Below are 15,407 nucleotides of genomic sequence, written 5' to 3' on the forward strand. Positions count from 1 at the left end.
GTTCTCCTTCTCCAAGAGCTTAGTAAATTATCTGCTGCCTGGGATAGTCTGAATTTTATGTAATGAATATGCTGCTTATAGGTATTGAAGAGACCTTTGACCTCATAGCTTTCTTCCAGTGACATGCCATAGTTATGTCTGCTGGTCTTTTACTTTAGGTTTCAAATGTAGGGGATTCTAAGAAGCAATTTCTGCCTTATGTAAGTGGGAAACATTTGGAGCGTGCGTTAAAGGTACTCTTCTGTGTCACTATCTGTTATGGGGCTGCTTGCACTTCCCTTGGTGGCCTTTTCCATGTACCATGGCCATGTACCTGAATTGCGTTTAGCTGCTGTGTTTCCGGTTATTTTTTCCCTTGTCTTTGATTTAGGAAGTCAGCTTTTGGGGCATTTTGTTCAGGGATTTGTTTACCCGAGTAACTACTTATGTCCCCTTCAGCAAGCGGGCTAGATGCTGGCTTTTGGCTCCTTTTTGCTCCTAGAGAAGGAGCAAAGGTATCTTGCCTGGCTTTAGGAGAGACCTTTTCAAACTATACAGAGTAGTGTGTTACTAAACTGAGAATGTATCTGTCTTAGCTCAGTGAATCTAGAAAAGTGACTGTGTACGTTGCATATACAGAGAGAATTGCATCTCAGTGTCCAAGTCATTTTACCTGTTATAGTTTTGCTCAGACTTGTATGTAATGTGGGAGCCTTAGTTAAACGGTTTTCATCTTAAGCTTATAAACCGTGTGAATCTTAAAGTGATTATCTGCTGTGCTGATGAGAGGTAGGAATGTGGTTACTATCTGGGCTCTTTGTGTGACTCAAATTTAGACTGAAAGTGTTCGGTGACCTCTGCTGTGATTCAGGTGCTACTGATGTAATCTAAAATATGTTTGAAGGGGCTCCTAGGTATCTTGATAACTGTATAAAGAATCCAAAATTGATTGAGACCCAAGGTATGCATTTGGCAAGATGTGGCTTAGGCTTGAAGTGATCCTGTTCTAGCTACAATTCAGCTGCCTTCTGCACATACAACTCTTCTGGACTTTCTTTATGTTCATATGTGAACATTTCTCAGTGTTCAAAACTCAGATTACTCTCAGCTCCCATTCTTGTGCTTGATGATGGAATTGTTTTGCAACCATGACCCAGAAGAAATCACTGCCAAAGATAACCATTATGATAACGGTAATCATGTCCCTAGGTGTTAGGGGAGATGCATGAGGTTCCCTCTCCCATTGACATCAAACTGCAGACTCATTTCCTTTAATTGAAATTTGGGATCTTCCTGGTATACGGAAAGACCACATCCCGGATATCAGTACTGTGACACTACATTTTTAAAAAAAACCAGTGTGATATCTTTCTGCCATAACGACAAGTAAAACCTGTGTAGGAACACAGTGTAAAAAGGTTCTTATGAATAAAGTGTTCATCTTACTCTCTTGTTCCGTCTTCATCTTTCTATTAAGGACTTCATCTTCTTTACATAGCAGGATTCAGATTTTTTTTTTTTTTCACTAGACTTAAAAGTTCTCTTCTGTCTGAATTTTCTTCTGAAAATAATTCTATTTCCAGGTTGCTGTATTTACTTCAGCAAGAAACCTCCAGCACAGAACTGAGAACAGAATGCGCAGTGGTCCTTGGAAGCCTTGCAATGGGTACAGAGAATAATGTCAAATCCCTACTAGACTGCCATATTATCCCAGCCTTATTGCAAGGTACTTTTCCCTTAATGGATCTATGTTAGTAAATGTTCCTAAAGTACTCAAATAAGCAAAGATAATGAAACTGAATAGTAGTTTCTTTCTATATTTATAGGATTACTGTCGCCAGATTTGAAGTTTATTGAAGCTTGCCTGCGATGTCTCCGTACCATTTTCATCAGTCCTGTAACTCCAGAGGATCTACTATACACAGTAAGTTGTAAGCAGATTATTACGTCCTTTTAAAACCTATAGAGTTGGTGGGAGTGAAAAGTCTTGTTGTCTGCAGTAGTAACGAGAACTTGTTTGACCAACAATGTTAGCATTTCTCACCTATGTTTAAGGCATCTGGCTCACCTAACATTTATAGCAATATTTGATATGAGATGGTTGACAAGGTGGCACATTGGTAAAGAAAAAACCTAAAATTTTCAGGCTTTTGTGCAATCTTAAGGATTAAAAAGTGTCTCTAAATGGTGTTTACAGATACCATTATCACAGCTATACCGGCAAAAGTTAGTTTCTGAAACTTAAAATTTTATCTGACACTGTCCTCCCACACCAGATGTGAGGGTGCTTACTTAGTTTTTGCATTTCATGTGGAAGAGTTTCATCTCCACAATTTCTCTGCTTTTAGGTAATATATGTGTGGTTTACATTTAACTGACAGGAGGATAGAAAATGTCCTCCACCAGTGCTATAATACTGAGTTCAGCTTGGAGCATGCGAGCAGTAAGGCTATTGGTGCTGACCTTGTTAAGGTGACTGGGCAAAGCCATTGATGTGGAAGCCTGTCTGAAGGTAGTGCTATCTCTTGGCAGCATAGACACAAAAGGCCTTGCCCAAAATCAGTCACTGTCTCTTTCTTGGAAGGAAGGGGAAGAAGGATTTGCACTCTTCCCTCTTCCTTTGTCTCAGTGCAAGGGATGAAGCAGGCTGTGGCCTGAAAACTGTACTGTACAAGCAATCGCTTTCTGCTGGGAAAAGGGTAGCATTGCACCAGTCTGTTGGCTGGAGGTCGCCAAGCAGATCCAACTTCTGAGGGAACTGGTAGTCCGCAGTGCTAACCCCTCTGGTCTCACCACTCAAAGGGATGACTCTGTTGCTTGCTGAGGAAGACTTGATGCTTGTAGAGAAGGGCATAGCTAGCATTTAATTTTATACTTTCTCTACTGTTCGGGTGTCTCTGTCATTACCAGAGACAATTTCTGTGTGTTACTAGTCCTCAACAGATTTTCTTCATGATTTTTTTTGTCTAGTTGTTATGCAGTGCTGTAATGTCTGTTTTGTTCTCTATTCCTTTTCTAACAATTCCTTACATTTTCGTTCCAGAGTGGCAGTAAGTATGTAAACTTGTTGCTTTCCATGGACTTAATTTTACCATACACCTATTCTGAATTTCATCTTCTAATTAGTCTATCTCATGAAGTCTTTCTGCAGCTCTTCACAGCTTACCCTTGTATTTAGTATGTGTAGACAGCTTTGTCCTCCAATGTTCACTGTGGTTTTTTTTTTCCCATTGATTTTTGATTGTTCAGCAAGGAAACCCTCAATGCAGACTGTATATGTGACCACTGAAGGCACCTCTCCCGAGTGATCTGAGAGTTTCCTCTTTGTGTCTGTTCCTTCCTTTCACTCCACTTCATGCTCCCAGATTCCCCCAAGTCGGCCTCTAAGAGTTCATAATCGCAGGGTCATCTGCTTCCTGCTCTCGGTATCCAAAGTCGGGGCTTAAGATGATCATCTCCATTAACAATCCATACCTCTTCCTGGGGATCAGTGCTCAATAGAGACTATTAATTGCTCCTTTTTTGGAGGAGAGATTTGATATCTTGAAGGGAGAGGAAGTGGAAGAATAGGTACAGAAATGTGAAAGAACCAGTATTAGCATATAAATTACCACTAACATTGTGGGATACTGGATTTTCTGTTTCATCCTTTGCTTTCTCTGCTGCATAACAGTGACATCAGAACTCTGCCACCCCATTCCTTATTCAGGCAAATGTGATGCCCCTTAATTAACCATAGCTACAGGAAACGATCATCTGGTGAGGGCGACCTTGTTCTTTAGTTTCAACTGTGAAAAACACATTTTCCTCCCATTCCAGTTGGACACCTTGAAGTTAAATATTTTATGACTGTGCTTAAGGTCATATTTCTGCCTTTAACAGGTCCTATTTTGAAAGGTAAGAGACTAAGTTTGTCAATGGCTTTTCATTCTTGTCCAGCAGTTCTGGAGAAGACTTCTGAAAAGTTGGTTCCTGAGTTGTATCTAAGATAGCAGCTTTTCCCAGAATTTCTTTGCTGTTTGACTGCATAGAGGATGCTGTCTCTCAAACCTTGGCCAGGACTATTTCTAAGACAAGATACTATGACTTAGCTCAACGTCTCCAAGGATGTTACAGTCACTCTAGTTCAGAGGACCGCTCACTTAAGATCCGGCATACACAAGTGCTTTAAAGAGAGCTGGTTAAAGGGCCTTGAAAATGTTTGTTTCTGTTTGTAATAGGTTTGGGAGAGAATAAACATAAAATCTCATCCCAAAAAACCCCTCCAAAAACATGTCATCCACAGTAACTTGAGTATTTCTCCCAGCAGAAATGCTAGGTGTCAGAAACTACACCTTTCCTCTTGAACCTTTCCTTGTAGACAGGAGCTTGAAGGATAAACTGCTGCCGGTTTTGAGCAATTATGTTCAGTTCCAAAGACAAAATAGTTCTTCAGAGGTGGAAACATTTGGGCTGTTTCCTGTAGGAATGTAGGACCTGTACTGAGAAAATGTGAAGACCCATCCGTGTGTGTGTTAAGCTGAATGAACACTGAGGTCTCAAAAAGGCCAGGCTTTTAGTGTCTGGTACTGATGTCTTAGAGCAAGTTTGCTGCAGAACGGTAAGCCGTATCCAGACCTGCTGTGCCAGGTAAACGCATCTTGTGGAGACTTCCTTCACTGGAAGAGGGAGCAGGCTTTGATGCTGAGACTGATTTAGTGACCATCCTGCAAATGGTAATGAGGAATGGCATGGAGTCCCAGGGTGAGAGATCTATTGAGATGCAGATACATGTGCAGACTTTTTTTTTTAAATTTTAAGATTATATTTGGAGGTGTTTTGTACATCTGAACTGGCCAGGTCAATGTAGCTAGGTGTGTATTGGCTCGCTGAACAGATTGAAGCACCAGGTCAAATCCAATTTGACTCATAGCCTGTTGCTTCAGCTCTTGCTATTCTATTTAAAACAGAAAGAATGGATTCAGTGGCCAAATCCCTTTCCAGCTTATTTGCTTGCAGATTTTCTCCGTTGTGATCCCATTTTCCTTCCTCAGTGGGACCCAAATACAATTTTATCCAGAAATTGCTAGCTGCGGCTACTATGCTGGTCATGAAGGAAGAGGCAGGTAGCAGGTACATTCTCTGCTGTGAACGAGTCTGTCCTTACAGGAAGCTTGGAGAATGAAGGCACTGCAGCAGATGAGTTTCTCCCTGCTGTTGAGACAATGAGGAATGAAGTTTCAGAAATCTCACTTTTTCCAGCTTACGTGAGCTAGTAATGTTAGGTGAAAGGCATTCCTCCTTACTGTTCAGGTTTGAGATGGAAAACCTGACATCATCTGGTGATCGACCAGGCTTGATGAAGGGGAGGAGGAACAATTCGGAGGACAAGGCTAGCAGGACAGAGCAGGATATGTTACAGTGATTAACAACAAAGTATTCAACAGGCAATGAAACTACACTGCAAAGTGTACACTTGTTCCACCATGGCTCAGTGATATGCAGTTACTAAAGGAGGAATCTAGGTCATCTTCTGATGCCTTGCTCCTTTCATTCCTCCTGTTTGTGAAGGCTGAGCCCATGCAGCAAGGCCAAATGTTCTCTAATCTCAACTGTTTCCTAAAAATGAGAATTCTAAAATGATGAATTCTAGCTTAGAGAGCTTGAATTTAAGTTACTTGGATGAATATAAGAATTTCAGTTCTCTGACTTGGAAAAAAGAATAATAATCCTCTGTCACAAAGAAATGTTTTAAGAATAGGTCTTGCAAATTTTAATTTTAAATTTTAATATTAAAAAGGAATATGAAGAAAGTAGGTAGGTATTGCAATCTAAGTGGGTAAATGCAACTCTGTTAATTCTTTCTGAATTCTGTAATTCTGTTTGGATGGGCAGTAATTTTGTTACAGTACATGTGATGTATAGATATTTGTCATAAGTTGCCTGGAAGTAGTCTTTGTTAGCAGGCAACATTTTAATGGATTTGTGAATCTCTTTTTAACTGCAAATTATGAGTGTAGATTCAGTGTTGCTTACTAGGGTTGCTAGAAAGATCCTTTGTTACTTATATATTAATATGAAAAAAGTGGAATTATGTAGCCTGACATTGACATATAATTACTATTTGCATTTTGTTGGAAGTCAGTAATGTCCACACATCCTTTTACTCTTTCTAGATTCTTTTCTAATAAACATACTAGAATTATTATAGAAGTTGGATATATTTTAGCAGAATCAAGGGACAAAATTAACATAATTTTCTCACAAGCATTAAGGGAGCACTGTTGTAACTTTCCAAGAGTTTTTAACCTTTTCATACCCACAACATTCCTGATTTGATAGAACAAAATGAGAAAGTGTATGAAAGGTATCTCCAAAGAATCGCTTCTCAAACGTATCCTTTTATAGTCTAGAATATCTAATAATACAGTTCTTTATGTATTGGTAGAATTTCGGGAAACCCTTACTCTGTTGATTGCAAGGATTCATTAACCCTTATACCATATATACAGGATCATTGCTGGGGTCACAGTGACGCCAGAAATGCCCTGTCAGAATGTTTGGTATCGGAACAGCCCAGTCTCATAAATGCTAAGTTAAAATGTTTTGCATCATCTAATAAGAACACCTTCCTATCCAGGAACTTACCGTGGGGCCGTGATGCCACACTGGTCAGTAAAATGTTATCTTATGCAAATCACTGTGTGCCATTCTATTCCCATTTCTATAACTCTATAGTAGAGCTTCCAAACAGTTAGAGGCTCGATTTCTGTCCACTTATATCTTTACCAAAACTCTCCAATCTATCAAACTGCAGCCAGAAGTGCTCATGTGATCAATACTGTTGAAGTGCTAGGTGAAACTGAACTATTGCGCAGCGATGTCACTGGCTAGGATGTGAAATAAAAGTTTGTTAGTTCCTTCCCTGGTGTGAGATACAGGTAGAGAGATGTTATGCATTCATCTGTGTTGAATAAAAGAGTTTAACTGAATAATTATTTTATTCAAAAATGAAAGCAATATATTTTTATTCATAGTTTGGGAGATAAAAACAAGGATATGAGAAGATATGTTCTAGTAGAATCTGTGAAAGATAGCATCAGAAGTCGTCTTCACTTCACTAGCTTCAGGTTGATTTCCAGTGGCTCTTGATACAAAGCTTGCCTTCTTGCACTTTTTATAGATTTCAAGTTCTTTAAGAATAATCTAAATGTTATTCTTGTGTATTTTCACTGAAATCTGATTTTCGTAAGCAATTCCACCAGTTCAAGTTTAAAAATAAAACAGGACGCAAAACCTTTCTACCAGCTTGAGGGAAGGAGGGAAAGTCCTGTAGCCTTTTATAGGACCATTTCAGAGTTGGCAGCATTATTCAGTATCCAGATGTGCATTGGTCCTGTGATAAAGGTGACAGATCATGTGAGTGAATTGTAATCATTGCCTGACACAAATGCAGATCTGTACCTGCCAGTATCTCTCTGTAGACCAGACAGCTGCACAGAGCAGTCCATAAGAATTACCCGATTGATGCGAGGGTCAAATCTGATTGCAAGCTAGTCACCTATGATTTAGCCAGTAAATCAGTTGCTACTCTTCTGGCTTTCTTTTTCTCCCTAAGAACCTGAATGGATACTGACATCTATAAATTCTTATCTAGAATTTCCTGGTTAGTTGAGAGAAAACCAAATTTAAGGTAAGGACAAAATACAGTTACACTGCTGCAGGCTTACCTCTTGTCAGGGAGATTCAAGAGACACGTCATTATGGTTATGACCATCAGCGCTATTATACTTGTGGATTTAATGTCCTCTATTGCCCTGCAAGCAAACCAGTTCCTTGCAGGCCTTTGGGTTCTGAAGTTGAAAAGAAATAGATGTGTTTGTATATATGCCATGTGTAAAGGCAGAAGATCAGGTGGAGCCACTGTTGACCAGACCCTAAGCATACTGCTTAGAATAGTTGGTCCCTTTCTTTTCTTATGCACATAAATGTGCAACGAGCATGGATACATGGCTGGCATACCTGGAAGAACTCCAGTTTCTAGTAAGTAACTTTATAGGATGCTGAAATGGCAAATGAGGCTGTTGCATATTGATCCTTTCCAGTTATTGAGAAACAAGCAGTAGAAACAAGTTGTTTTTATTCTTAGTGTGTTTCTTGGCTCTGTTGTCCTATTGTTTTCTGTTAAGAATAGAAAGGCTGGATTGTTGGCAGCAAAGCTTTCTAAAATAAGTCTGCTAAATTTTATATATATATGTAAAAAATATTAAAAATAACACAAAAATTGCAAAGCTTTGTCTAATCTCAAGCATGTATACAAATAGGAGAGACTTACACATTTTATTTTGCTAATATAAAAAAGTGTGATTGGAAATTTCCCAATTAATTGGGAAATAAAACTTTCCAAAAACAGCTGTGTATCTCTGAAGTTATAGTCATTAAAACAATGAAGCTAATGCTACTTTCATTACTGTAAAAGTAGCTGAGGAGCATGAAGATTTTGCTCTAATTTTAATCTACCTCTCCCTAGTCAGAGGGTTGCAATTCATCATTTCTCCTGCAGGTAAAACAGAGTCTGACTTACTTGTATAGGGTCAACATAGCATAAGTTCTTTGGAAAGGAAGACTCATTCAGTCTTTCGTCTCCTCTGTTCAGCACCCTTTATCTCATGGAAGTAGTTTAGTTTACCACCTTTCCAAACCAAACATGACCAGTGTTTCTTTTAATATCACTGCAGTTGCTGCCACTAAAATGTACTGGTAAAAGTAACTGAAAGCTTTAAAATGTAATTTTGTAACTTAAGTAACTGGATGTGTTTCAGAAGGGAACTTCAGTATAATGATTTTCTTTTGCTGATTTACTTAGAATTCTGTCATTAGTGTCACGCGTACTAATAGAGTCTATAGTGTGTTTTTGACTTAAAGGAAATTATTACCCCACCTTAATTGGTTAGAAAGTGAGTGCCACAGAACTGAAGGTGGACTGTACATTTCTCAGTCTGGCACCTTGTTCCCCTCCCTGCTCTTTTCTACTCAGAGCTGAAATGAAGAGGTAAGTAAATCACACTTCTAGTAAGACAATTCCTGGAGTAATTGCTTTCAGTGACCATGTTTGCAGTTGGTATGTTTTTTTCTCCATTCTTTTATTGTTTTCTCGTGATGTAAAGATTCTGGAGACAAATCCCAGAAGTTTTGGGATTGACCTTTTATTTTTCCGTGAGGATTTGGCTCAGAACTGTCACTCATGCCTTGAAGTCTTTCCTGTACTACTTTAATGCTCTTGTCCTGTGTCTGTACAAGTTTCAGTGGAAGGGAGAACACTGAATGCAGAATCAGGAATACTCTTTTAAGTAACAAACTGTGAAGAAACTATGCTGAAATACAGCGTTAATACTTTTTTCTTTTCTGACTCGTTTCCAGGATGCTACAGTTATCTCCCACCTCATGGCACTGCTCAGTAGGTCTCGATATACACAAGAATACATATGTCAGATCTTCTCACATTGCTGCAAAGTAAGAAAGAGAATACATGTTCTTTATGCAACTTGTTGTGTTTCTGGCAAATAAGAAACTGTGTAACATGATACTGCCTTTTGTGGCAGGAACATTAGTACAGTAATGACTGAACTGTTATTGCTCTGGATTTGCTGACAGAGTTACTGGGGTTGATACATGTTTCTTTACAGTAAAACAAAATATGCAAATAAGTGCATTTTTATAGGGTATGTATATATATTTATACTTTTGGCTACTAAACAAAGTCAACAGTTAGGCAAATATCAATCCTTGCTATTATCAGTATAAATTTTGGAAGGCTTATTTTTTTTCTCTGGAAGTCTCAAGACAGTGTGAGCATCTCTTTGCAGAGGTCTTGTGTCTGCTTTCAAGACAGCTGTTTTAAACCCAGAGAATGTTTTCTAAGAGGTACTGTAGGTTGAGAGGAAGAAAAATGGTCTTCACAGTTGAGCTCTACCAGTTACAGTATTATGCAAAAAAAAATCCTGTCCTGCTACATAATTCTCTTGATATGGGAAAACTAATTTAAAAACAGCAGCAACCCCACCCCAAACACAGGAGTTTTTGTCTTTTCCTCCCCACCCCCCCAAGTTTCCACACACCACTGTTTTTTCTATTATTGTTGCGGTTTTTTGGTAGTTACTGTACCCATGGGTTATATAGTAACTGTATCAAAATAATTCAATGTCGGAAATCAGATTTGTACAGCATCTTTCCCTTTTAGAAACAGTTTAAAACTAAAAGATCATAATCGTATTTATCTCCCAAACCAACAAATGAAAAGGTTCCAAAATTTATGAATTTTAAGTGTTTATCTGAAAAAATATCTTTCTACCTTATCACTTACAATGAGTCTTCTGGAACTCTGAATTATTCCTTTGTTAAACATGTATTTTTCTCTACCTTGACTGTTATTTATGTACATTCATCCAATTGTATTTCTCTGTTAAGTGCAACTGAGGACTGAAAACTGTAGAGTTAGTATGATACAAAATTATAACTCAGCCGCTAATATTTATAGAATTGTTTAAAGTAAACATTAAGACAGAATCCTACACTGGACTGTGGAAGTTCAGAACTATAGCTAATATTGGAAAAAAAATTGGTGTTTTAAGAAGAAAAACGCATCAGTGAGGCATCTCATCTTTAAGTGGCCCTTGAAAGTCTCCGTAATAGGCTGAGTAGCTTGAACAGGTGAGAAATCGGGCCATGTTGGCTTACAAGAAAAAAACCCCAGGACTGATTATAGGGTGGTATAGAAGTCAGTTTATAAAATCAGGGATTAGCTCTGTAGCAATATAAACCCTGTTGCCTGTGTGAGAACTGCTGAGTAACTTCAGGTAATTAATCCAACATGAAAACAGTTATTGTCATCTTTTTTCTAAGTGAATTACTTCCTTGTAGCTCCATTAACTCCTGGTGACTTACATATAAAATATATTGTTAACAAAGCAAATGCCCAGTCACTTAACAAGAGTAAAGTAAGGAAGGTCTTACGAACTCACTATACTGTTTTGAATCCCTCCTCCACCCCCCAAATCTCTCTCAAACAAACTTTCCAGTGAATGTTTTGAAAAATCCCAAATTTTTGGAAGGAAAAAGTTGATTGTGTGAACAGATAGAAACATGAATGCACAAGAAAAGCAGGGTGATGGGTGTGAGAACTGGGAAATACTTGCATTTACAGAATAAACATTAGCTGCATAACAAAGAAAAATATTTGAGGTTGAGTAAACAGATCATCACAAATGTTAAATTGATAAAGACTCATTTCTCTCTTGCCCAGGCAAATGCAGCTGTTCAGCAAAAATCTAAAATGCCCCCTTCTTTCTTTCTTGTTTAGTTCTTGGGTTTCAGGTCTGATTATCAAGGTCGATTACTGTATTTTCAAACATAACAAAATACATCTAATACAGTGAAGCAGAATTTGCAGGGGATTTTCTGATTTATTTGGATAGGCGAAGTACATTCTTATAATTCAAAAAAAAAATTAAATACTGAAAGTTTTGGTATTCACTATATTTTTAATGAAGGCTCCATCTTCCCTCCCAAAGGCCATGAGTGACAGAACCTTTCTAATTTTTTTCCTGAAGAAATAAGTTACTGTAAGCTTTCGTATTTAGGTAAGGTTTAGCATATATTGTAAGAGGTATTGATGCTTTTATTTCTCGTTTTCCTCATTTATTCATTAAACTAATAGTGACATGTCATAGCTGCTACCCTCCTTGTTCCTGCATAGTGTTCTCTGCTTAGATCTTGTGCATCCATTTTTTCTCTTTCTTGCCAGAGTCTTGTTTGGGCTTCTCAGGTTTCTTTCTCACCTGCTCAAATTTCTCTGAAAAAGCTCAGACCTGTTTTCTTGAGCTAGGAAATCCTTAATTCAGGTTCCTAGCATATTGCTGCTGTTTTCTGCTTTTACTGCTTACTTTTACCGCTTCTCACTGCATTTTTAGAGTTAAAATTAACTGATGGAAAACATTGACCCTGGAGAAGAGCCATCCTAAGCAAGGGAAAGTGTTGATTTACAGGGGGAGCAGATGCAGTTCTTAACATACGGAGCTAGGATTCTATCAACATATAAGCAAATAAGTAAACTGAAATCAGGTTGATGTACGTGGTATGCTAAAATGCAACTCAAAATTTACTTTTTAAGATTCTCTCTATCGCAGTTGGTTTGTTTCCAGAGAAAGTGATGTGAGTAGTTAAGCCTTACTATTTTAATGGTCAAATTAAAAAGACAAGGTATGCATTTGGAAACACATGGTTGTATGAATAATTTGAAAAGATAGTTCTGGAACTTACATTTGAATGTGCATAAGTAATAATTTCACCACCAGTTGAAAATTAAAATCTTGTGTCTGGGAAAGATCCAGGATAAAGTCTGTAATCAAGGCAGCTTCCTTCCAAGCCCGGTCTGAGAATGTTCTCCTATGTGATCTGAGGTCTGGTCCTGGATCCCTGATATCTGCTTTTAAAATTTCATTATGGAATGAATTGTTACATTGTTCTATCCCACTGTTTTCTTTAAAATTGACATTTTATGATGGAAAATCATGCAAGAAGTGTGATTTCTATTCCTGAAATATGTGGTTCAATCATATTTGGAGAAAAAGATCACTGTAATAGGACCGGCTCCTGGAACTCTGTCGGTATACCCAAAGAGAAACAAAAGCAAAAGGCCTTGCTATTAAATTGGTGCCTGAGCTGCTTGGGTTTAGGAAGGAATGATACTTTATGTTCTCAAGTTTTCACATTTATGTTTGAAGCTGTCCCTATTTATGGATTAGTGCTTAACCTGATTGTGCATTAAATAAGCTGGATTGGTGTGTGCAAACACAATGCGTACGGATTAGATATTTCCATGTACATCTAGTTATGCAACTAAGAATACACCCAAGTGTCACCTCTGTACATGCATTCATCCAGTTTGCACAGAATTTACTGTCTGCATCTTGTTGAAAAATCATTAGTACTTATGAATTACTAAAACTATCTAGGTCACTATGATTTCTTTTACTTTTATTTCATTCATTTTTTTCACATATTTTAATATCTGTTCTTCAGCTTCAACACTGGCATAGCTGCGGCTTTAAATCATTGCCTCAGCCACTTCTGTGTGCCAATGTAAGTTGTTTTCCTACTTCAACCATGCTGTTTTAATTGCATTTTTTGGTAGAAAGCTCTTGGTGGCAGTAGCAGCTGAAGCATCTCTTAAAGCACCAGATATGTTACATCTAAAAGTAATTTTGTGCTTTTTTTTCTTAGAGGTAAGGGATGTTCTAAAAATGTTCTTTTGAGTATAAGAGGTACCTGATTTCAGCTATATCTCAAATGTGAAAATAAAACATCACATACTAGGGTGTATAGATGTGCCCAGAAACTCAGCTGGGTTTGAACTTTCTTTACTTGCAGATTAGTCAAGAAAATGCATCGAGGTATGATTAATGCTGTGACATTCTAAAAGCAGAATTTAAATTGCACATAGCCTATGCTTAATGCAAAGACGACTAGAGTAATGACTCTACTTCTAAAGAGATGTTTGTAAGTCACAGATCAGATTTCACAGGAGACTGCTTGAGGATTGCAGGCCCCATTGAGATTTCATGTTGTTTTTTCCGACCTCGTCGAGCCTTGTCACACTACAGAAGTTTTGATACCTTTCTACTGCAAAATTCAGAATTTGTGTTTAATTCCAAATGTTTAATTCCAAAAATTCCAAAAAATATTTTTAAATCTTGGAAAAATATCAACGTATCAGCTATTGTCAACTTAGATCTTGAAGTCAATAAATGGGTGATGGCTGAGTAGATTTATGGCTAAATATGTTTGAAACTAAAATAGTCTGTAAGAGGAAAATATGAATCTCTTCTCAAAGCACTGCCACATTCTGTCTGGAAACAGTTTCAGAATTAATTCACTCTCTTCTGAAGTTAGAATTGTTGAAAATGCTTAATACTACTAGTGAAGACGACATTAGTAACTGGGGAACTTTTGTATGATTTGTAGAGAAAATCAGGAGCTTTCGATTGTTTCCAATATGAAGAATAGAAACATAAGTACTCTATCCATGTTTCTTAATTTGTGAAAACTAATTTCATTGCCTATTGAAGAAAAGAGTGGAAATGATTACCAGAAAAGGACAAATGCTATAAAAATAAGAGTTGGACTTCTTTATTTAAAAAAAAATTTGGTATGCCAAAATAAATGGTATTACAAAGTAAATGTTAGTAAACCTACCTTTTATACTTAACAATAAGCTGCAGATAGTGGAAATTTCTTATGTGATCTTTTAAAAAAATAAATCGTGTTTTATGTTTTCTTTGAAGGGTCCAGATCACCAGACAATCTTATTTAACCATGGAGCTGTTCAGAATATCGCACATCTGTTAGTCTCCACCTCCTACAAAGTAAGACATTAAAATTATTCAGTGTTTTACATATATTTAGGAAAGGGATCCAAATGAAGATTATAAAAACTATGTTTATGCATATGAACTAGAACTATAAAACAGGTATAATGTATATTTCTAGAATAACAGTTGTTTTTTACTTGCCATATGGATTTCTATGAAAACAAGACCTATTGTTTCGGAGTGCTCTGTAAAGTTAAAACACCGTTAATTAAAACAGAGCTGGCTTTCATTGATCCAAAGGAGAACAGTCACTTAGCAGCCCAGTAAAAATGGTCTAATTCATTGAACAATAAATGAGAAAAAGAAATTAAGCCAAAGAGAAGCAAATGTGAGCTGTCCTAAACAGGAGTCGTACCTGTGAAAACATGGACATGGACTGTGTGGAGGCCACCAGGTATCTGTGTTTTGTGCTCACTGAATCTCCTGAGTCTCAGCTCCATCCTCTGTTATGTTTTGGAATTCCATCCTGGACTATCTGACAGTACCACCTCTGGGGAAAAGCATCATACTCTACCTGTAACTTGGTGGCAAGGAGGGTCAACTAGCTCTTTTCAGTCTAAGGACAAAATTTCAAGTCCTGAGCACAGCCTTAGGAGTCTGCTGTAGATTACTTAATAAAATGTTTGAGTGCATAAAATGCTTTCTGAGGCTCTTCTGTGTAGTTTTGTTTTTTTGAGAGCTAACGCGTCTGCTATGCAAATGATTTTGAAATCTGTCTGAAGCCAATCCTATGATCTCTAAGCATGGACTTTCTTATGAAGATACCAATTTATCTGCCCTCCCTGCAAAAAGTATGAATGTCATCATTCTGAAAATAAGAAACACTTCAAAGTATCCAAATTTATTTTGAGTTATTTTTATTACAATATCTAATAAAAAATATCTAATGTTATCATGCCATTTTTATTTTATTGAAAGTATGCTGTTCACTGGTTGATTGAGACTAGATGAGATAATTGCGCTTGTCTATTTTGATCTCCTGCCTAATGCAGAACATTCTTGATAATTAAAGTATCCTTC

At 37.4% G+C, this 15,407-nt stretch overlaps 1 protein-coding gene across 1 annotated transcript in view; it reads left to right on the forward strand.

Moving 5' to 3' along the window:
• Window positions 1-1,508: 1,508 nt before the first annotated feature.
• The window catches only part of ARMC8 (armadillo repeat containing 8), a gene marked incomplete at its 5' end in the record, with an annotated part of 43,871 nt that continues 29,972 nt past the window's right edge, over window positions 1,509-15,407 (forward strand). The window contains 5 exons of the mRNA XM_009575595.1: window positions 1,509-1,705; window positions 1,806-1,903; window positions 9,379-9,471; window positions 13,039-13,098; window positions 14,301-14,381. Of these exons, the coding sequence (XP_009573890.1) occupies window positions 1,509-1,705; window positions 1,806-1,903; window positions 9,379-9,471; window positions 13,039-13,098; window positions 14,301-14,381 (529 nt within the window). The remainder of the gene's footprint in view (window positions 1,706-1,805; window positions 1,904-9,378; window positions 9,472-13,038; window positions 13,099-14,300; window positions 14,382-15,407) is intronic.

This window comes from Fulmarus glacialis, unplaced genomic scaffold, assembly GCF_000690835.1.
Source record: "Fulmarus glacialis isolate BGI_N327 unplaced genomic scaffold, ASM69083v1 scaffold8094, whole genome shotgun sequence".
NCBI lineage: Eukaryota > Metazoa > Chordata > Aves > Procellariiformes > Procellariidae > Fulmarus > Fulmarus glacialis.